The sequence below is a fragment of the Podarcis filfolensis genome (genome assembly GCF_964270895.1).
Source record: "Podarcis filfolensis genome assembly, chromosome: 10".
NCBI classification, from domain to species: domain Eukaryota; kingdom Metazoa; phylum Chordata; class Lepidosauria; order Squamata; family Lacertidae; genus Podarcis; species Podarcis filfolensis.
In genome coordinates this window covers 3,355,920-3,378,750 of record NC_139612.1, presented here as the reverse complement: position 1 = coordinate 3,378,750, position 22,831 = coordinate 3,355,920, and the positions used below count along the sequence as shown (strand labels likewise).

Genomic DNA, 22,831 nt, shown 5'->3' with positions numbered 1-22,831 from the left:
CACAGGCTGACACTGAGTGTTTATTTCTGCTTGTAGGTGCCTGAACTGTTGCCTCCAAGCAATGTTCGAAATTAGCTCAGGCGCATTCTGCACTTGCAAATGAGTGAAGATATCTGGGTGCCAGAATGGCGCCTGACAACTCCACCATCTGGAGATGCATGCCTGGGGATCACTAGATCTTGACTGTTTTCACACACTAATACCATAGCCTGTGGAATTCTATCAGTTATATTTTATCTATACAATCAGAATGAATTTCGGGAACCAAAATGCTTCTTCTGTGCAGCCTGGCAACTATAATCTTGGTTTAAGGAGCCACTTACTGTCTAGCTTCTATATCTGAGTTTCTAACACTACCTCCGAGATTCACATCTCTCAATGAGAACTAAGCCAGTGCAAGATTTCCACAAACAGCCTATGAAAAGACTGGTCTTTCCGCCTAAAGATAAGGTGGCATATATTACTTTAAAGGGGAATTTTTATGAAGGATAGTTCCATAAATGGCTATTGGCCATGCCATCTAAATACAACCCCTGTGTAAGAGATACTATGAATACTAGCTGCTGGAGGGCAAAAAGGAGAAGACTGTTCTCTTCATCCCTACCAAAGGGCTTCCCAAAGAATCTGTCTTGCCATTGTTTGAGAATGGGTGCTAGACTAGATCCGGAAAGGCTTATATGTTATTACATATATCATGTAAACCAGGCATAGGCAAACTTGGCTCTCCAGATGTTTTGGGACTACAACTTCCATCATCCCTAGCTAACAGGACCAGTGGTCAAGGATGATGGGAGTTGTAGTCCCAAAACATCTGGAGGGCCAAGTTTGCCCATGCCTGATGTAAACTTTTACATATTACTAGGATGCATACTCTGTTGAGGGCCGCTTACTGCATTATCCAGAAGTTCCTTGGCTTGACAAAACTCATGAAAGTCAATAAAACTTCACTGACTTTTCAGCTAGTAAGTAGTCCAGTTGCAGTTAATCAATAAATTAATGAAAATGGCAGTGAATGCAAAATAACCAGGAAAAGCTGTTAATGAGATTTACAGTGGTACCTCGGGTTACAGATGCTTCAGGTTACAGGTGCTTCAGGTTACAGACTCCGCTAACCCAGAAATAGTACCTCAGGTTAAGAACTTTGCTTCAGGATGAGAACAGAAATCGCGTGGCGGCCAGAGGCCCCATTAGCTAAAGTGGTAACTCAGGTTAAGAACAGTTTCAGGTTAAGAACGAACCTCCAGAACGAATTAAATTCTTAACCCGAGGCACTACTCTATTTTTATTTCCTGCTCTTTCTTGCTGTCTGAAGAGAAGCAAATCTATTTCACAATATATTCCACAGAACCCTGTACTGTATACATGTAGCAGTGCATGCATCCTTCTCCACTGAGATCCATTTACAGAAAGTGACTTTGCAGAACTATCTGCAACACAGCAGGATATTTGGGAATTGAGATAAACACAAAAATAGACTTCAGACATGATGACCGACACCTCTATATGGAACAAGCACAAAGGGAAACATGAGCTCAGCACATACTTAATGACAATGAAATAGTTCTCCGCTAAGAGCATTAAAAAAATTAACTCCTAATAAAACAAACCTGCTAATCAAAAATACAGATTTTAATCTTGTTCACCAACTTCTTTGTTCTCATGTACCATTTTGTCTCATGTATGCACTTGAAAGGTTTGCTTTAACAAACTTGACTTTACAGTCCTCCTTTAAAGCATCAGGCCGACAACCTAAACATTTTCCTACTTTGTGTGCATGCCTTTAGCTCTTTTTCCAAACCCATTTTAAAATGATACAGACCAAGCAGACCCTCGACTAACAAAACTACAAGTTTGATCAGGAAGTCAAGTTAACCTTTAAGTTATGCCCTTTGGACATTGCTTTATAGAGCAGTCTATTTGTTTTAAATCACGTTTCCCATCACTTCAAGTTTGGCTAACAATAGCATTTCAAATTTGGAAAAAAATAAATAAAACTGAACATATCTGAACTAAGTATTATGCTTGTACTTACAAGCCTGCTCTATCATGCTTGTAAATCCTTGTACGAAGATGCCACATTATGGAATGTATCTGACAGAATGCGCAGGTCACAAAGGTGCCAACAGTGGGTTATTTAGCAAGAGGATGGGGAAAAGACGAGAACAGTCTTACTGTTGAGCTCTCTTGGTAAAATATTTGGGAATCACAACCCAAAAAAGTATTCAGAGAAATCCTATGCATGCTTCCTTGGGAATAAGTTGCGTGGGGCTCAGTCCCAAGTAAGCATGCATACAGCAGCACTCTAAAACATGCCAACTTTTCAGAAAGAATGTAAACCTGCTGAAGTCACTGGCAAAATTGGGAACCCAGAGCATTTTGAGATCACAACTTGATCTGAATGCATACGCACACCTGAAATCCAAACCAACTGATGGCGCACATCCACAAGGGTGAAACTGAAGGTGACTTGGCACACGTGCCAATCTACGTTTGGAACAGAGGAGTTTCTGTATGGAATCTTTGCTATGAATTCAGTGACAACCCCTTTGCCACCTTAGCAAGGCTTTGAAACAGCCAACCAAATGAGCAAGTGGAAATCATTTCTCTCATACTGGGAAGCAGATCTGAGGCTTGCAACTGAGTCACAGCTTGTCCTTTAGCTGCCCCCACTTCTGGGGTGAAAAGGGGCACTTCTCAACCCTGTCACGAGCTGCGGGTAACAAGGCACCTCATTTTTCCACTGTGCCCAATACACCCTACACTTGGGGAGGGGGCAGCAGGAGACGGAAAAATATAAAGTGGCAGCGTTTCTATGACATGCATGCACTCTTCCCTCTTTCTGGACTAATCTCTGCTCCTCTCTCGGCAGAAGCATCTGGCATTTCCCCCCAAGGCGACGGCTCTGGCCTCTGCCGAAGGTTCATGAGAAAGAAAGAAAGAGAGAGAAAAAGAGAGAGAGAGAGAGAGAGAGAGAGAGAGAGAGAAGGGGGGGGGCTCCCCACATGACCTCCTTGTAGGTGTGACAGTGCACCAAAGTGAACCAGGTCTCCCGCCCCCCTTCCCCGGCGCAGCCCTCCTTCCCCCTCCGCACTCACCGCGCCAAGCCTTCGCGCTCTCCGCAGCCCCGGCGCCCGGTGTCTCCAATGGAGGGAGGGACGGAGGGAAGCAGCGGCGGCGGCGGCAGCCGAGCGAGCAGGAGGGATCTATCTGTTTACTAGCCAGTTCTCGCGAGAGGGTGGATCCCCTTGCCCGAGCGAGGGACGGGGCGTCGGGAGCCGCGGCCGATTGGCTTCTCGGCGCGGCTGAGGCGAGCGCACGTGCAGCTGGGGATCCCGGCGCGCAGCAGGGAATGGCTGGCGGGTGACCCGGAGAGCAGCGCTGCGGGGTCGGGAAGGAGCGGGGTCGGGGCCGTGCGCGGGGCGCCCCTTGGCCGAGGGTCGCGGTGCGGCGCCCGCGCAAGGCTCTCTGGCGCCCCAGGCCGGGCTCACTGCGCGCGCGCAGACACGCACGCCCAACTGCGCTCTCTGTTTTGCGCGGAGCCCGGTTGCTGTGCAGAGAGAGAGGAGCTTCAGTTTCACAGCCCCCGCTGGCCTCATCTGTGGAAATGCCAGAGCTTTCTCCTCAGGGCGGACGGCGGAGACCAGCTGGAAGCGGAAAGAGAACCAGCATTCCCCGCGTGACGCGGGCGAGCTCGGCCGGGAGAGCAGAGGGCGGGCAGGGAGGGGCGCGGAGGTGTCATTGAATCGAGGGGGGAATTCTGCGCCGTTTGTTGCTCATGCCCACCCACCCCGCCGGTTTGTGGCGCTCCTTATTTAAAAAGTGCACCAGCTTCCCTTGTTCTGGGTTAGTGGGGGGCCGGATCCGGGGGGGCCAGATTTCCTCCTCCAGATTCTTGGCTGCTGGGGTCTTAATCGGAGCTTTGAGAATGAAGGTGAGCTGACAGGCTGAGCTTGTTCTTTTGCCCGAGGGGCGGAGGGAGATGCTGGCCTTGCCATTCAACCATCGCAAAAGCCATCTACAAGACAAACGACCCTGCCGGTAATCCTGGGCGTAGCGGGGGGGGGGCAACTGCCCCCCATCAAGAAAAGCAATAGGAATACTTAACTAACTGACCAATCACATCACTCCTGTTCCCCCTAACAAAAATCCTGGCTGTCCCCATGCTGGTAATGGAGGGGGAGGTTGCCCAGGAGGAGGAAACTAGGCAGAACTGGTTGGAGGAGGATGCACTGAGAGACCAAGGGCCAGGACTGGCTTCTACTTTGGACCTTAGCTTGCTGAAGCAGTGAAAGGGGCAACGAAAGATACCCTTGGGGTTTAAGGCTCCAGGTGTAAATGTGTGTGAATAAACTATATTTCTAAGACACTGCAGACTGCACTATGCCTTGATGTCCCAATGGAAACACAACCCTGGATGAGCGTCTGGCTACCGTTTGGCAGAAATTGGCTTGTAAAAATATACTGAAAATTCTGCATGGACCCGAGTTACTCTTTCCTGTATAAAAAGAAGACAGCAATTGATGCATTCTTTGGTACTGTAAACATAAATTGTTAACCTGGATTGACTGTTTTTTTGACCCATTGGCCTCTTGCCAGGCTACTGGACTGATTGCCAGAGATGTTGGAGTAAAACTGTCATCTTCCTTTACGTGCTTTACCTGTGCAGGAGTTAGGGTCAGTCCCCAAAGTACTATTTCCGACACCTACGTAATGTTTGGGTTTATGTGCAAACATTTTCCTTGTCTAACCCAGTGCCTTCCAGACGTCTTGGGCTACAACCCCCCATCAGGCTGGAGGCACCATGTTGGCTGTTCCTGGTGTGGAGAGTCTGCAACAGCTGTTGTATATTTCCTTTACACAGACCTCTGTGGCTCCTTCATTCCCAGAACCCAGGCACAGAATCAGCCCATCATATTGGCTTGTGATCCAAGTACCCAAAGGGGCACTTCTCTCAATAGCAACCATCTTGGGCTCCACAGTTGGCAAGGGAGGCCCGGTTGGTGCCAATCCATGATAGGGCATTCTCAGTGGCGGTTACCCCGTTTTAGATTGCCCTCCCTGGTGTCACGGCACTGTCAGGCAAGGAATGTCCAGTGTGAGGAATTAACTCTTTATTGTCGAAAGTACACTTACAAGTTAGGGAAAGGCATGTCCATCTGTCCTATGTCTCTCAGCTACTCCTAGGTGTGCACCCAATGAAGCAGTTGCCACAAGAGAGAGGCCCCATCCTGACCTCGGGTTATGTATCTTTTCCCCCTGAGCTGTGCGCAAGCAGGCAAAGACTCCACCTGTGTGCAACTTGCTTCTGCTCCACCCTCTTCAATCGTCCTCTGGTCCTGGGAGACTGTGGAGCAGGAGAGGAGGGGGCAGGAGAAGGAAGTGGGGAAGCCCTTGACACTATGCCTGGGGTCAGCAACCTAAGGTCCATGGGGCACAAGCGGCCCACAGGGGTCATTTAACTGGCCCATGAGCCACCTCCAAACTGAGCCGCCCGCTCTGCGAGTCCCTGCGTGCTGCACTAAACCGGCGCAGTGTGGGGACTCACTTCCGTGGCACCGAAAATTATGTCTGCGCAGACGTAGACGCTGAATATCACGTCTGCACTGATGTAGAAGCCGGAAATCACAGGCACGCGCGCAATCTGGCCCACAGAGGGAACTCCGCTGGAGTGAACCGGCCCAGGCGAGGTAAACCTTGCCGACCCCTGCTCTATGCCAACCTATATCTCCCTCCTGCACCTGTTCTTGACTTTCCAATTCTTCTGCCTGACGCTTCTCTCCTGGAGGTTACAGATTCCCCCAGATCACTGATTCCTTTTTTCAACCCCACTTCTCCCAGTCTCCACTCATTAGTGTCCAACCGATCCCTGACATCTGGTGAGGTGCATCCGTCTGCTTTATGAATAACACTAAGAAGGGATTTAAAAACATTCATGTTCACCCAAGCTGCAAGATACACTTCCAGCAACCTTCAGATTACATGCAACTCTCAGCTTATGTGGGGTCACATTCTGGAGATAGCGTGTAAAGCCAAAATTACCTGTAGTCAAAACACATTGGGTTCAATGGTGCCTGCCAAAGTCTTTTTTTCTGGGTGCCCTCTCCCTTAATTTTTTTTTTTGCCAAGCACATTAAGCTGAATATACACAAGTAAAATGTGTGTAAGTTGAGAGTTACCTGTATTAGATTTGGGGATGGGTGACTGCTGTTGAAAGTTTTTAGATGTTCTCAATGCTATTAAATGTTTTTATTCTATTGTTTTCCTGCGTTCATCCCCATCCCCAATGCCGAGGCTTCTTGGAACAACCAAGGGCTCTGCAAAGAAAACCTCAGTAATGGTGGACACCCTTCTCTGAAAGACAGCCTCCTTTCCACTACTTAGCTTCTGCAACTTTAATTCCAGTGGACCATTGGATGTGTGTTATGTGGTCATAACTGCCTTGCCACAAGGAGGATAAAAAGCCCTTTGGTGGTACTTGGACTTTGGCAAACTTGCAGAGGGCAATTATTTTTTCTACATCTATTCAAATAGGTGAAGCCCACTGATTTCAATGGGGTTTTACTTCTAAGCAAAAGCAACTATGATTTACAACCTATGAACCTTACCTGGTGAAATATAGACTTTCTTTTTTTCTATTCTTTAAATGGAATGGATCCTGCATCTTGCAGGCCACGATTGAAAACAGAATGCAAACTAGGGTCTGGGGTGTTAGCGGAGGGGTAGTGTGGGACAGGTCCGGTGGGGGACATGTTGTGCTTCTACTGGGATAGTATGTCCCTGCCCTGCCCTAAGCTCTCACTTGTGGCTCCTAGAAGCTGCCAGCATGTGACAGCAGCCACACCCGGGAAACGGCTTTGACTGGCCGGCTAAATAAATAATACTTGCACAAATAATTACTGCAGTAGCTGGAAAAGCATGAAGCCCTTTATAGAGCTATTCCTGGTGCCTGCTGCCACTAACATTTTACATATTGCTTGTATTCTTCAGCTTTGCCTTTTGTCCCTTTTGCTTCATTTCTCAAGCACTGTGGTTAATTAATGTGATAATTTTCATCTGGTGAACTGGAGCAGCACTGTTTCCCTCTCGGCTCTGTCTCATTACTAAGCTAAGCAGGTTTAACAGTGCTGCCTAAAGTTTGGAAGCATGTGTGGTATAAAATACCTTTGATGTGAACAGGATGGGGCTCTCCCTATTTGCAGCACGAGTCGGGGAGTTAGTTGCCCGTGCAGCGCTGTCTCGAGAATAAACAACCTTTGGATTTGCCTGGTCTTGGTGTCTGACTCCTCCATCTCACAGAGCAATTGACTCCCTCTGGGGAAGATCCCTGGGGCAAATTTGTCCTACAGCGTGTTTGTTAATAACCCTCTTCCTTATTTTCTGCAGATGAGTATTCTGCTAATATGCAGCCATTGGTGCCAGTGGAGGATTCTGTGCATATTTAATAATATGCAATTATCAAAAAAGGTAGATGGGCTGTCATTTCAGGGGGGATTGTAATGATTTTGAGGTTGCAGGAATTCACAGAAAACATCTTGTCCCCATTCTTGGATATATTTTATATTAAATTACAAAAACAACAGTATATATCTTAAGAACATGTTGTAGTTGGGAAGTTAATAACATAGCAAGATTGACAGTATTTTTGATTGCTTATAACAATAAACATTCAGTGTTTAAAGCCAGTGAGCTAATGAAACAGATGCTGCTGTAGGATAAGTGTATGTAATCTGAAAGGTGGCCAGCCCCCTCTCTAAATGGATAGAATGAACACTTCAGGGCTAGACGCTGAAAGCTGTCTCCAAATGGGCATAAAACTCATTGAGAATGTACACTAGAATGTACAACCATACAAAATGAATTATTGAAATATTTGCATTTATTTACTAGGAGACAAGTCTTACATTAAAGCTTTGTGGTATATTGGCCACAGGGTATTTTGCAAGACTAAGCCACATCTGACCTGCTGAGTTCTGGTGGAAGAAAAATGATTTAGCTGAAATTCCCAGGTGCTTGCTTGATGCTGAAAAAGCCATGCTTCACTTGCTTTTAATAAATATTGGATTACCAGAAAAGTGCAAACAAAACTTTAACCCTTAGTGACCTTCCTTTGGTTCTCCCTGCCTTTGTCGGACTGTCATAGACAGAGCCCTTCTCTTAAAATGCAGAATTCTTCCCCCGTTCTTGTTTTCTATGGCAACCAATTTAAATCCTTCTGCTTCAAGATGCTGAGACTGTGTTGGATAGCACAAGATATTGCATGGATATTTTAGATGTTTTTATTCTGTTTTGAAGAAAGTTCTGCCAGCTAAAGTTTGAATATTTCTATGGGTCTGGACAATGTTTCACTTCTAAAGGAGTCAGTTTTTATGCTTCCAGTCACTTCAAACTGTGCAATATTTAATATCTGCAACACGGCATTGGTAGTAGATGGATCAATGGTCTGATGTGGTAGAAAGCAATTTCTTATGATCCAGAACCCCCCCCCCCAAATATGGTAGTGGGTGCAGAATGCAGCTTCCAGAGAATCTTAAAAACAAACAAACACAAGAAAGGGGGTGGGGTGGGCTCTCTGGCATGTTCCTGGTCATTCTCTCAGTTTCCATTCTCCTCCTCCTCCTCCTCCTTTTTCCCTGACAGGGACTCAAGGCAGCTTACACTAAAATTTTATTTTGTTCCATTTATCTGTGGATCCCTTCCCTTGCACATGTTTTCTTTACAGCAATCCTGTGAGATAGGTGAGGTGCAGAGGTTGCCATTGGCTCAAGGTGATCAATATCAATGTATGACAAATATGAGGTATCCGTGTGCTGTGAGATCCAATGCGAGAGAAGCTTCCTGATGCTGAGTAGGTTGTCTCTATTTTCCTCAGAGAAACATTGGAGGGCAGATGATTTGGCTTTATAAGTGTGTGGAGGGTGGGATCCACATCTCTTACCAGTACAAGAGGTAAGAACATCTTTCTTTCTTTTAACAAATAAGAATAATACAAATAAAAATGTGTACTCTGCCCCTGAGACCATTATTTATCATAATTATCAAACTTTCCAAAATGTAACACTTCTTGAAATGGTTTAACCCTTTCTATTTTAACAATACAAATTCCACAAATATCTTCCATTTTCCCCTTCTTTGATAGCACATGTTAATTGCTATATCCTATACTTCTTTATACCATTCTTCTATTTGATATCCACCTTGCTTTTTCCATTTCTTAGCTATAACAACCCTTGCCACTGCCAGCAAGTTTGTAAGTTAAGTCCTTCATAGTTTGGGTACATTTAACCTTGTCAAACAATGCTATTTCTGGACTTTTGTTCAGCATTAAAAGGGCATCTCTTGAAGACCTTTTAATGTAAACAGATCTATGCAACTGTTTACAATTTTTATCAACCAGTCACTTTAGTCCTTTTTTGCTGATTTTATATTTTATTATGTATACTGCTGTAAACTGCCATGTTAAATTGTACTGAATTGGTGGTATATACTTTGCTAGTCAAATAAAAGTATTTACATTATTAAAACTTCAGCTGTATTGTAGTTCCATTTTGCATATTTGTATAGAATCTCTACACATTTTGTATGTGGATTTGTAATATTTTGCAACAATGACAACTCCGTGGCTGTGAAATACTTGCAGTTATAAAGTCCATTAAGATGTCAAATCAACTGTATAACACCAGGATGGAAAGCCGAAAGCTTTTTTTAAATATTGAAAGTTCATCTGTTAAGATTTGTGAGTGCTTAGAAAGTGAGCTATTTTCCTAATAATTAATAACAAATGTCCTGTTCCCAGGCTAATTAGCATGCTTTTGTCTATACTGTAAATAAACAGAGTTCATAGCAAAAGGTCAAAGGACTATGTTACTGTAAAGTCAGTCAATAAATGTCGTTAGTTAAATAAATGCTTGTTTTACCTAGGAAGAAGAGGCTGTATTGCTATATTATATGGGGTGACTTTAATGGAGGATAAAGACTGTGAGAAATGCAAACACACACCAGCTGCAGGCACAACAGCCTGAGAGTAAGACAAATATAGGTAATTTCAGACAATGCTAGACAGCTGACATCTGTGGCTGAAAGAGTCGGCAAGCCCAAGGAAGCACGTCACTAGCTACCTTAATAAGTATTGAACAAATAAATGCCAGATGGGGCTTTGTGGTGGCAGATCTCACCTTAATAGATTTCCCAGACCAATGTAAGTGTTTCATGCTGTGTAAGCAACATTGGGAAAATTTAGTTTGCAGTGGAATAAATAGAACAAAGTGAAGAAGCCTGTAGGAGATGCCCTACAATTAGAAATAATTTGATTATATTTAGTGTTCACATAAAGCTTCTATTAATAGTATGAGATGCCGCCATCTTCAAGAATCAATGAGCTGAGGGCTTAGCAGGTTTGAAACAGCATCTCAGAATTGACTTCAAAATCAGAGGGGAAAGTTTGGGTGATGAAGTATGATGTGCAGAATCATTCCTCCCCCTTTCCAGCTCTTAAAAGTGTATAAAATAACCTTTTCAAACAGCCCTTCAATCAAAGAATCATAGAATTGCAGCGTTGGAAGGGACCCCAAGTCCAACCCCCTGCAGTGCAGGAAACTCAACTGAATGCCACTTATCTAAAATATCTCTATGGATACAAATAGAGGCACATCTTGCTCCATCAAATTATGGATGGAATATAGATAATAGTTTCCACCAAATAGTATATTATATATCCCAAAGAGGTGCAGGAAGATTTTTAATGACAGAAGATTTTTTTAAAGCTGCATAAATCTATTTAAGGGGAAATATATCATAGTGGTCTCAAAATGGCTAAAGTGGAGGGGACTAGACAAGAAGGTCACAAATACTGGTGAAAAAAATGTTGTCTTATAGTTTCATTCATCTGCCCTGAAATGAATGGAAGCTCTGAATGAGCTGGGTATGTTTGGACTGGAAAAGAGGAGACTGAGAGGAGATAGAATAGCCATCTTCACATGTCTCAAGGGCTGGCACATGGAAAAGAGAACAAGCTGGTTTTCTCTTGCTCTGGAGAGCAGGGCTCAAACCAATGGCTTCAAGCTACAAGAAAGGAGATTCTGATGAAACATCAAGAAGGATTTTCGGACAGTAAGAACAGTTCAACAGTGAAATGGACTCCCTCGAAAGGTTGTGGACTCTCCTTCCTTGGAGGTTTTTAAGGAGGTTGGGTGGCCATCCATCATGGAAGTAATAAAAATAATTTTGATAAATGCAACAATACTTTGATTTTTAAAGTACCATTGATAAACACCACTGATAAGCTATGACACACAAGAATTGCAAGTATTTTGTGTCCCTTTTAATTAAAGACTGCAAAATAGCACCACTGATCTACACCAGAAAGGCCCTCACCATAAAAGAGTTGATGGTCATTGAACTGAATTAAGAGCTGCATGTTGTTCTTTACATTCAAGTTTCAGGTTCTCCCAAGACCTCCTTAGTAGTCTGCCTGGTTCTGCTTATAGATCCAACATGTTTCAGATCCTAACTGGTCATACTTCAGGGAAATCTAAAATCTTTAAAAATAAAAATACCATACATAAATAAACGGTATACATCCTCTGCTATACCCTGTATTCCATTCTGTATCCAATTATGAAAGAGGGAAAAAATGGTTAACATAGTGAAAAGATAGCAAAACTTTTGTATCTACTAGACTTGAGAGAACTATTCTGATGACGAATGAACAGGGACCCCCTAGGAATTGTTTCCAGGAAAGGGACATAGACAAGGGCTTACACTAATTAGCACCCAAGAAAGCCCAGGCAATATAAATCAGTGCTAGTGCCTATATTTGCATTCTCTTGAACAATGGATGCTGTCAACCACGTGTAGTATTTTCTAGCACAAACGCTGAACCTTGACTTCATTCTTCATTTTCTAATACCAAAGTGAATGGGACGGTCCAGTACTAGAGTAGCTGAGAAGGAAGATCCACATTTCTTCAAGCAACTGTTTTAAATATTCAGGAATCCTCACCATTCCCTGAATATCAGTAATATTAAATCTGGCACAAAGATTATGCTCTGATAGTTCAACAAAATCTTTATAACATGCATATAAAGCCCAGGCAATGCTGTCTTTTGTTGTCAGCGAAAAGGATCTTCATAGTGCCCAAGATGAAACGACTGGCAATCAGAGGGCAACACCTCATTTATGTAATTTCCTCCCCACAGACCCATCTGGCAACTACTTTTCTATCTTTTGACGCGTACATGTGTTTGTGTGTGTGTTTTCCTAGTCCTTTTTAGGGTCTGAGTTTTATTGTTTTAATCTGCTTTTAGTGTATTTGTAATTCTGATTTTGTACTGTTTATAAGTTTTCTTATTAAGCGGACATGAAAAAATTAGTTGGTGTACAAAATATTGTAAAAAGCACTTCAGTTTGTTTTTTTTAATTTTTACATTTATATAATTGATGGTAGAATAAAAATAAATTTAAAAGTATCAGGATGATATGAGGGCAATTTAGCTAGTTTCTAATATTACAACACAAAGAAAAGCAGTAGGGTAAAATTGTGTGCGTGACTGTGAGAGAGAGACAATATAGATATAAACAAACTATTTTAAGACAAAAATTAATTTTTATTTGTTTGCACATGTTTGACATTAAAGTGACCTGTCATATTCAGCTATGCTTCATTTATGCAACTTGTCTAAGTTCTAACTTTGGATACCATCAAGACTGAGCTTCCAATAAAAAATGACGGCTCACCTTTGTTTGAATCAATTGATTTGGCCCAAGCTGTGTCCCATATAGAACAGGTATGCAAACCTCTAATTCTTCCATACCTTCTCTCCTTCCCCTTCCACACCAAAGCAGACCATCCAATTATATCCGTAACAGTGTATACAGCAGGGATGTGGAACCTATTGCCCTGCAGATGCTGCTGGACTACAACTCCAATAATCCACTGCCCATGTTGGCTGCAGCTAATGGGAGTTGTAGTCCAACAGTGTCTGGAGGGCTAGAGGTTTCCCACCCCAATGTACAGTGATCATCCATACCTACATGAGGATGTCTATAAGCTGTTCAGCAGCTGGACAGTACCCAGATCTCCAACAAGAAATAAAAACCAAGCTCTTGCTATCCATTGCAAATCTGTACTGGAAAAACTAGAGGATTTTCTTTAGTCTGCTAGTCAATAGAAAAATAATAATAAACATTAGGAGCAAGTTAAAGACCATGGCTTAGTGACAGTCGTACCTTAGTTGTCAAACGCCCTAGAACTCGGACATTTAGGCTCCCGAATGATCGAAACCCGGAAGTGACTGTTCCGACTGTCGAACATTCTTTTGGAAGCCGAACGTCCAACGGGGCTTCTGCAGCTTCCAAATGGCTGTAGGAGCTTCCTGCAGCCAATCAGAAGATGCAATTTGGAAGTTGAATGCTCTGGAAGTCGAAAGGACAATTCCATGCAATAAAACACCGTGTGCCAGTATGCATGCCTGGGGCATTTAATTCATTATGACTTCACAAGGTTGCCGGTCAAATGAAATCAGACATTCTGATCTAACAAACATTAACAAACAAAGCACAGGGCTTTGGGCATAAGGAACATATTAAAAATTAAAAGTTTGGCAACTCTCAATTTGTGATTACTTCCTGCTAGTGCAATACCTTACAAAAGACTGAATATCTTGTCAACAGGGAGATGTTTTCCCAGAAGCACAACACCAAACGTCCTTCCGCAGGATTAAGGCTCAACAGTAATGTACAACTTTTTTTAAAAAAGTCCTCCCCTCCCCACCTTCTCCAGAAGTTCAAATTTTATGGTCAAGTCCCAACACCTCTGGTGGTTAATCTGGAGCAGGTTGACTATGACTGCCACTTCTTGTCTTCAGCTGTGATTGAGCAATGTCAGCTAAAGCATTCTGTATCTTCTCCAAAAGCATATCCCCACGATAAACCACCTCTTCAAGACGTGCAGCTGCCTCGTGATTCTCTTCCTCCAAGCGATGCAAACTGGCAGCCTATACATTTGGGAAAAACAGAAACGCCGACAGCACATCTGTTTAGTGCTTTAAAATTGAAGAGGATTGACTCTTGCGGGGGGGGGGGGGGGAGGAGGTAAGAGTCATTTCTGGGGCCCTCTTATTTTTAGCCTGTGAATAGTTGGTGTCTTATAACACTTTGTAATACTGCATGTTATTACGCATTTCAGTAACACAGAACCTGAAAAGTCTAATACTGTACAGTTTCATTTACTGGAGATAACTCTCTTAATGACTTCGCAGAAGTGGAAGAGCACATGCTTTGCATCCAAAAGTCCCTCCAGGGCTGTGAAAACACCACCACCTGAAACCCTGCAGAGTTACTACCAGTCTGTGTTGACAATACTAAATGAGGTGGACCAATGGCCTGACTTGGTACGCACCAGCTTCCTATATGCTGACACCCCCTCAAGCACTCAAAAGTGGACTTCTTATTTAATTTAAATTTTTATCTTCCCTATCCAAAGAGCCCAGGGCATCAAACAACCATGTAGCAAAATAGAATTAAAAACATTTTTAATGTTTAAAAATAGATATAAAACGTTGTTTTTAAAAAACAGGTATATACCCCCACAGCTAATAATTTCTAAGTTATCAAGAACTGTATTTAAGATAGATTAAGCTTTTTAATGGTCACAGCAGGAACTAAGCCAGTCTTCAGTTCTTGGGCAAGCTACCAGAACATAGCAACCTCTCAACTCCAGGTTTGGTCCATTTTCATATAGTTATAGCCCAAGTTATAGAACAAAAACAACCTTGATTGTTCTAAGTGCATTGTCTACATCAATCAGGAGTTGGTGTTTCTGCTGGATCTGCAGAGGTTTGATATCATAAAATTGGGTACACTTCTGGACTAACAGGCTGAAATGGGGCTTTGGCACCACAAATCATTCTGGGAAGTGCAGTTCCAGAAGGGTGTTCTGGAAGACACGTTTCGGTCAATGGTTCCCTACAGAGATCACCACCCCCACCAAAGAAAATGCTGTCTGACATTTACATAAGAGGTGATAAAACATACTTCTCCAGATGCTGGACTTCCGCTCCCATCAGCCCCAGCCAGCATTGCCAATAGTCAGGAATGATGGGAGTTTGAGTCCTGCAGCATCTGGAGGGCCACAGGTTCTCCGCCCCTTACTTAGAGTGTACAGCATTAGCAGTTATTATGGACTTCTCTGTGCCAGTCATGGTTGTTTCATATTCTTAGCATCCAATAGTAAACAAAAGCAGTATTACACAAAGCATGAGCCATTTAAATTTCATTTTTACTTGTAATGTGGCTGTTGATTCTTCACTGGGCAAGGAATCTATTAATACATCAATATCCTTGGCAGTTCTTGCAATCAATGCAGCAAACAGCTGGGCATATTCTGTAGAAACAACAACATGGACACCATCTTTATAATTATTGCAGAAGATCAAGTTGCTCAAGTCATAGTTTAAAATTTCAAGATGCACAATAATATTTACTGTATAATGACAGATATTTTTATTATTTTACTTGTTTTCTTCAAATTTTTACAATAACTACTGCAAAGATTTACTGTACAGCACATGGGAATGGAGTACAGAAAGTCTAAAACAACACATTTCCCTACAGAGTGCAAATAAGTTGGATCTAGTGTCGGTTTTGCCTAAGCAGAAAGCACTTTGTTCATGCAAGGCAGGGCACCTGATTTTCAACAATCCCACTGCCTGTATTGGAATGCGGCAGCAAGACTGGTGACTGGGAGTGGCTGCCGGGATCATATAACACTGGTCCAAAAGGATCTTCACTGGCTCCCAGTACGTTTTCGAACACAATTCAAAGTGTTGGTACTGACGTTTAAAGCCCTCAATGGCCTTGGCCCAGTATACCTGAAGGAGTGGCTCCACCCCCATTGTTCAGCCCAGACACTGTCCTCCTCCTCTGAGGGTCTTCTGGTGGTTCCCTCACTGCGAGAAGCGAAGTTAGAGGGAACCAAGAGGAGAGCCTTCTTGGTAGTGGCACCCACCCTATAGAACGCCCTCTCTTCAGATGTTAAGGAGATAAAGAACTACATAACATTTAGAAGACATCTGAAGGTATTGGGAAGTTTTTAATGTTTGATTTGTTTTACTATGCTGTAAGCTACCCAGTGACTGGGGAAACCCAGCCAGATGAACAGGGTATAAATAAAATTATTAATTATTACTACTATAATTATTATTATCCATTACAGAGGGTCCCCTAACACTTGGGAGCTTTGCTGTGGGAGACTGGAGACTTAAGGGGTGGGTGTGTGGATGGGATCAGTAATAAGTGCTCCAACCTGCATGAGTGGAAGTGTCTTCTCTATGCAGAGGTGTACTTAGGCTCTCATGCACCCTTGGCAAAAAGCTGTATCGGCATCTCCAACCAGAAACTCAAGAAGTTTGCTTTTGTTGTCTTAAGTGTTCTACCAGTGGACGGCAGGGGAAGCTCATAGCCACTCCGAGCCAGAGTGGAGAAGTACATTTTTTTTGCACCCACTTGGGCCTGTGCCATGGGATAACCTGGCCAATCCCTAGGTATGTCCCTGCTACTATGGCAAAGCCTCCACAGGATAGGTTCTATTATGTGAGTAGTCCATTAACCAACAGGAAACAATATTATGAGATGTGAGCATCGCAATGACCATATAAGCTTCACAGCACAATCCCTTTGCATATTTACTTAAAAATAAGTTCTACAATGTTCAGTGTCGCTTACTTGCAGCATCTCCAGGCTGCAATCCTAAACACGCTTACTAGGTAGTAAGGTCCACTCAACATGGTGAGACTTGTAAGAATCACAGAATTGGAAGGGACCCCAAAGAGTCCTCTAGTCCAATCTCCTGCAATGTAGGAATCTCATAGAATAGGTTAAAACAAGCATAGAACAGGTTAAATGACCTTACTATGCAAGCAACAATACACAAATACCAGAGTTTCATAGATTTAGTTTGTTATAAGATGCTTCACATCTGAACAATTGGAGGCAGGGAAGCCTCACTATAAGTCAGAAAAGTGGTATATTCCTGCAGTCCATAGTCCCCAGGCTGTCCAACTTATAGCCACAAGAATCCCTCCTTATAGAAGGCAAACAAAAACTTACGGTGGTATGAATATGTCTTAAAGGTTCATTCAATGTTTACTTGGAGGAATTACTCATGGACAATTAAACTGAGGCAAATGTTAGCGGCCTCTCTTACATCAGTTGCAGAGAACCTTGAGCCCTCTAGATTTTGGTAAACTATCAGCTCCCATCACTGGCCATGTTGGAGTTGGAGTTCAGCCACCTCTGGAGGGGGAAGAGGTTCCCACATCTGCTTCACACACTTGTACATCCTACAAATAATCCCTGCCAATTCATTATTGATTAAAAAGCTGTTAAGGAAGAAACTTACATAAATTTACTTTATTAAAAAGTAAAGGACAAATAGAAGGAAGGAATATACAGAACCCAGCTGAAATTAGAAATTGCTTCCAGAGGTATTTTAAACAATTATATACACAAGGGCCACAGAGAGAAATTGATTTGGACCAATTTTTGGTGAAAAATGGATTACAAAAAATCTCTCAAGAAAACAAACTAATGTTAAGTGATAAAATAACTGAACAGGAGATAGAAGGTGCCATCCAAAATACGCAATTGGGTAAATCTCCAGGGCCGGATGGACTGACTTCCAGATATTATAGATCTTTAAAGGAATGGTTAGTGCAACCTTTGAAAGAAGTCTGTAATGAAATAATGCAGGGGAAAGTGGCACCAGAATCGTGGAAAGAAGCATATATTACACTTGTACCGAAAACGGAGACTGAAAAGACTCAGCTTAAGAACTACCGTCCCATATCATTGCTTAATGTGGATTATAAAATATTTGCTTACATTTTAGCAAAAAGACTAAAAAAGGTGCTAGTGGAAGTGATACATAAAGACCAAGCTGGCTTTCTCCCAGGAAGACATCTTTCTGATAATGTCAGAAATATAATTAACATTATAGAAAAATTGCAAGAGAATATAAACACTAAGGCAGTTTTGATATTTGTAGATGCGGAGAAAGCCTTCAACAACATTTCTTGGACTTTTATGAAAAAGAATTTACAGGGTATGGGGGTAGGCCAGGGTTTTGAAAATGGTATAAGTGCAATATATTCAGAACAAAAGGCAAAATTAATTGTGAACAATGTGGTGACGGAAGAATTTAAAATAGAAAAAGGGACACGACAAGGTTGCCCAATTTCCCCATTGCTTTTTATATCGGTTCTGGAGGTTTTGTTAAATATGATTAGAAGGGACCAGTCAGTGAAGGGCATACAGGTTGGGGCTAGACAGTACAAACTGAGAGCATTCGCAGATGACTTAGTTTTGACCTTACAGGAGCCAGAATCTAGTGGTAAAAGGGTTTTAGAGTTGATACAAGAATTTGGTCAAGTTGCAGGGTTTAAATTGAACAAGTCAAAAACTAAGGTTTTAGAGGAAAATTTAACACAAACTGAGAGGGAAAGGTTCCAGAATATGACAGGTTTAACAGTGGTTAAGAAAGTTAAATACTTGGGGATCAATATGACAGCAAAAAATGGGAATTTATTTAAAGATAACTATGAAAAATGCTGGGGTGAAGTGAAAAAAGATCTAGAAATATGGTCAAATCTGAAACTTTCTTTGCTGGGCCGTATCGCAGCTATAAAAATGAATGTATTGCCGAGAATGCTGTTTTTGTTTCAGGCATTACAAATTGTGGACAAGATGGATTGTTTCAAGAAGTGGCAAAGAGATATCTCAAGATTTGTCTGGCAGGGCAAGAAGCCTAGAATAAAATTTAAAATATTAACGGATGCAAAGGAAAGAGGTGGATTTGCCCTGCCGGACCTTAAACTTTATTATGAATCAGCAGCTTTCTGCTGGCTGAAAGAATGGCTACTTCTTGAAAACACAGACATCTTGGACTTGGAAGGGTTCAATAATGTATTTGGATGGCATGCATATCTGTGGTATGATAAGGTCAAAGCCCATAAAGCATTCAAAAATCATATTGTTAGGAAAGCATTGTTTAATGTTTGGATAAGGTATAAAGACTTATTGGAGAATAAAACCCCAAGGTGGCTGTCACCGATGGAAGCGAAAGCTCAGAAAAAGCTTAATATGGAGGCTAAATGGCCGAAATATTGGGAAATTTTGGAACAAGATGGAGATAGATTAAAATTGCAGAGTTTTGAGAAACTAAAGAACAAAGTGCGAGATTGGCTCCATTATTATCAGATAATGGAGGCATATAATTTGGAAAGAAAATTGGCTTCCAGGTGGAAAAATCAAAATTAGAAACAGAATTGCTAGATCCCAAAACTAAGATACTTTCAAGAATGTATAACTTGCTGTTAAAATGGAATACGCAGGATGAAACGGTTAAATCTGCAATGATTAAATGGGCACAAGATGTTGGACATGATATAATGTTTGCTGACTGGGAACAGTTATGGACCACAGGTATGAAATTTACGGCATGTAGTGCCTTAAGAGAGAATATTATGAAAATGATTTATAGGTGGTACATGACCCCGGTCAAGCTTGCAAAAATTTATCACTTGCCCGATAATAAATGTTGGAAATGCAAAGAAAATGAAGGCACATTTTTTCACCTTTGGTGGACGTGCCCAAGGATTAAGGCCTTCTGGGAGATGATATATAATGAATTGAAAAAAATATTTAAATATACTTTCTTGAAGAAACCAGAGGCCTTTCTCCTGGGCATGGTTGATCAATTGGTGTTAAAGAAGGATAGAACTTTCTTTATGTACGCCACAACAGCAGCAAGAATACTTATTGCAAAATATTGGAAGACACAAGATTTACCCACTCTGGAAGAATGGCAGATGAAGGTGATGGACTATATGGAATTGGCGGAAATGACCGGCAGGATCCGAGACCAGAGGGAAGAGTCAGTGGAAGAAGATTGGAAGAAATTTAAAGAGTATTTACAGAAATATTGTAAAATTAATGAATTTTAGAATAATGTTGGATTAAAATTAAGAGATTTCTAGCTGTAATGAGTTAAAAGAATATGGAAAAAAAATGGGTTTATAAAAGTAAAACATTAAGAACGTAACAATTTAAGAACAAGGATTTGGGTAGAATAAAGAGGGAAACAAATTGCTGAGTTAATAAAGTGAATTAGAATACAAAAAAGAGAGGTATGAGGAGGTCCAAGAAACAAGTAAATGAAAAATAATGTGATGGAAAGGTTTTTTTTTTTCTTTTTCTCTTTTTTCTTTTTCTGTTTGTTTTTATTTTTTGTAATGTAAAAATCTTAATAAAAATCTTATAAAAAAAAAAAAGTAAAGGACAAATACTGGTTTTCATTGTTCTTGTTACATCTGTTTCTTTTATAAAACCATTAAGACATTTTTAAAAAGTAAAGAACAGTTCAGAATTAAAAAGAGATTCCCATTTTACATTACAGTGCATTATTTTACTTTTCTCTCCCTGAAGAGTATTACAGGGAAGTTCACTTGCCTTCTGTAGGATTAGTAGGCTGATCCTTGTTTATTGCCGTTTGAATATTGGTGAAGGAAGCGGGTGGGGCACACTGCTGCAATACTCCAATCGCGTTACAAAACTGATCTGCAAGCTATTGACAAATACAAAATACACGAAGCATCAGCCGTCGCTGTTCAGGCATCTCAGGAAGCCCCTTTTTTGTGCCCAGGCTCTTTCCCTGACTCATAAGCTTGGACCTTACTAATGTTTTTATGACCCTCTTTCTACTGCTTCGCCCCTGCGTTTTTGCACACCGCTCAGGGGTTTTAACTAATAGGCTCTTCAGAAAGGCTTTTACATAATAATAACAACACGCTCAGCTGAGGAACTTGCAGCCTCACAATCCGCGCAGCCACGGGCTCCCTCCCTCCCTTCGAAGGGGCCGGGGATGTTCCGCTCAAGGCCCAGGCCCCGTCCCGGGCGGAACGCGGCCTCCCTCACCGAGTTCACCGCATCCTGCAGCTGCGTGAGGCGGTCCGCCATTGCGCGCCAGTCCCGGCACCCAGAGGCGGCGCCCTCTTCCTCCGCTCCTCATTGGGCGCAGCCAATGTCTCAGCCAATGGACGGAGCAGGAGCGGGGAGGCGGGCTTTGAGGTTGCCAGGGCGACGCCTCGGAAGCGTTCCCTTTTTGGTCCGACTTGCTGCCGGGGCCATAGCGGAAAAACATCAAACCCAGGCGAGAGTCTCGTCTCTGCGGCAGCGAGAACCGTTTCGTGGTCCGCCCTCTGTCGGAGAGGAGGAGGCGCTGCCGCTCTCACTTTGAGAAAGCAAAAAGGGGGAAAGTCTTGCGGCGCCTTAAAGACTAGCAAATTGTCGCTTGAGAGTTTTGGCTGCGTATGGTACACATGGCAGCGGGACAGTAAACGGTGAGGTCAGAGGAAAATGAAAGCAATACGTTATTAGCAGTGAAATACACTAAGCTGAGGCAGTGGCCATGGGCAAAGCAGTGTTGGCGATGGCATACATGTTTATTTTATTGATTTAATTAAATTTATATACTGCTTGGTTGCAGTAAAACCACTAAACTGTTTACGATAAATATTAAAAGCATCAATAAAAACAGTTAAAGGTCATTAAAACCAACAGTGAAAACAATCATTTTTTTTAGAATAATATTTATTAAGAGTTTAAAGATTACAAAAAGAAAAAAAAGAGTTAAACAAAACAGAACAATACAATACAATGCAAGAAAAACAAAAACACTACTTATCTTAATAAAACAAAAACAGAAACAATTAAAAACACATCCAATATTTCCATATCTTATCTTTCATTTACTTGTTTCAGCGACCTCCTCGCACCTCCCTTTTTTGTATTCCAGTTCAGTTAGCTATTTCAGTTAGCTGTTTCAGCAAATCCTTTCCATCTTCCTCAGTTTTTGTCCTATAATTTATCTTAACACAATCTAACCTTATTTTTCCCTTTAGTTCATTAACAATCTATTTTTACTTAATTCTTTATAACATTTCTGCTAAAGCCCTATAGCTTCATTCCAGCATCCTTCTAACATTCATTAATTTTACAGTGTTTCTGTAAATAGTCTTTAAATTTTTTCCAATCTTCTTCCACCGACTCTTCTCCCTGGTCTCGGATTCTGCCAGTCATTTCCGCCAGTTCCATGTAGTCCATCACCTTCATCTGCCATTCTTCCCGGGTGGGTAAATCTTGTGTCTTCCAATACTTTGCGATGAGTATTCTTGCTGCTGTTGTAGCATACATAAAGAAAGTTCTATCCTTCTTTGGCACCAATTGGCCGACCATGCCCAGGAGAAAAGCCTCTGGTTTCTTCAAGAAGGTATATTTAAATACCTTTTTCATTTCGTTATAAATCATCTCCCAGAATGTCTTAATCCTTGGGCACGTCCACCAAAGGTGAAAGAATGTACCTTCAGTCTCATTACATTTCCAACATTTATTGTCAGAACAAAAATTTTTTTTCCTTCCAGTAGCACCTTAAAGACCAACTAAGTTAGTTCTTGGTATGAGCTTTTGTGTGCATGCACACGAAAGCTCATACCAAGAACTAACTTAGTTGGTCTTTAAGGTGCTACTGGAAGGAAAAATTTTTTTTGTTTTGACTATGGCAGACCAACACGGCTACCTATCTGTAACTGGATTTATTGTCAGGTAAGTTATAAATTTTTGCGAGCTTGACTGGTGTCATGTACCACCTATAAATCATTTTCATTAAATTCTCTCTTAAGGCATTACATGCCGTAAACTTCATACCTGTGGTCCATAACTGTTCCCAGTCAGCCATCATTATGATGGCCAACAGTGAAAACAATCAAGGCACATCAGCACC

At 42.0% G+C, this 22,831-nt stretch overlaps 2 protein-coding genes and 2 long non-coding RNA genes across 4 annotated transcripts in view; 2 read left to right on the top strand and 2 right to left on the bottom strand.

The window, feature by feature from the left end:
- STK38L (serine/threonine kinase 38 like) overlaps positions 1–3,485 on the bottom strand; it is a 49,807-nt gene extending 46,322 nt beyond the window's left edge. Inside the window, exon 1 of the mRNA XM_083575261.1 lies at positions 3,096–3,485. The gene's annotated coding sequence lies outside the window, so the exon portion shown is untranslated. The remainder of the gene's footprint in view (positions 1–3,095) is intronic.
- Positions 3,486–3,864: 379 nt separating this feature from the next.
- LOC310744299 lies at positions 3,865–7,263 on the top strand. The gene is made up of 2 exons (XR_014539509.1): positions 3,865–3,931; positions 6,292–7,263. It is a non-coding gene; the product is annotated as an uncharacterized lncRNA (long non-coding RNA).
- Positions 7,264–8,225: 962 nt separating this feature from the next.
- On the top strand, positions 8,226–13,545 carry LOC310744262. Its single transcript, XR_014539468.1, has 2 exons — positions 8,226–8,946; positions 9,919–13,545. It is a non-coding gene; the product is annotated as an uncharacterized lncRNA (long non-coding RNA).
- MED21 (mediator complex subunit 21) lies at positions 12,582–21,139 on the bottom strand. Its single transcript, XM_083575390.1, has 4 exons — positions 20,968–21,139; positions 20,503–20,617; positions 15,279–15,379; positions 12,582–13,991 (listed from the first exon to the last, which is right to left on the bottom strand). The coding sequence occupies exons 1-4, from the start codon at positions 21,007–21,009 to the stop codon at positions 13,818–13,820; spliced, it is 432 nt and encodes a 143-aa protein (XP_083431516.1). The 5' UTR covers positions 21,010–21,139; the 3' UTR covers positions 12,582–13,817.
- Positions 21,140–22,831: the final 1,692 nt, after the last annotated feature.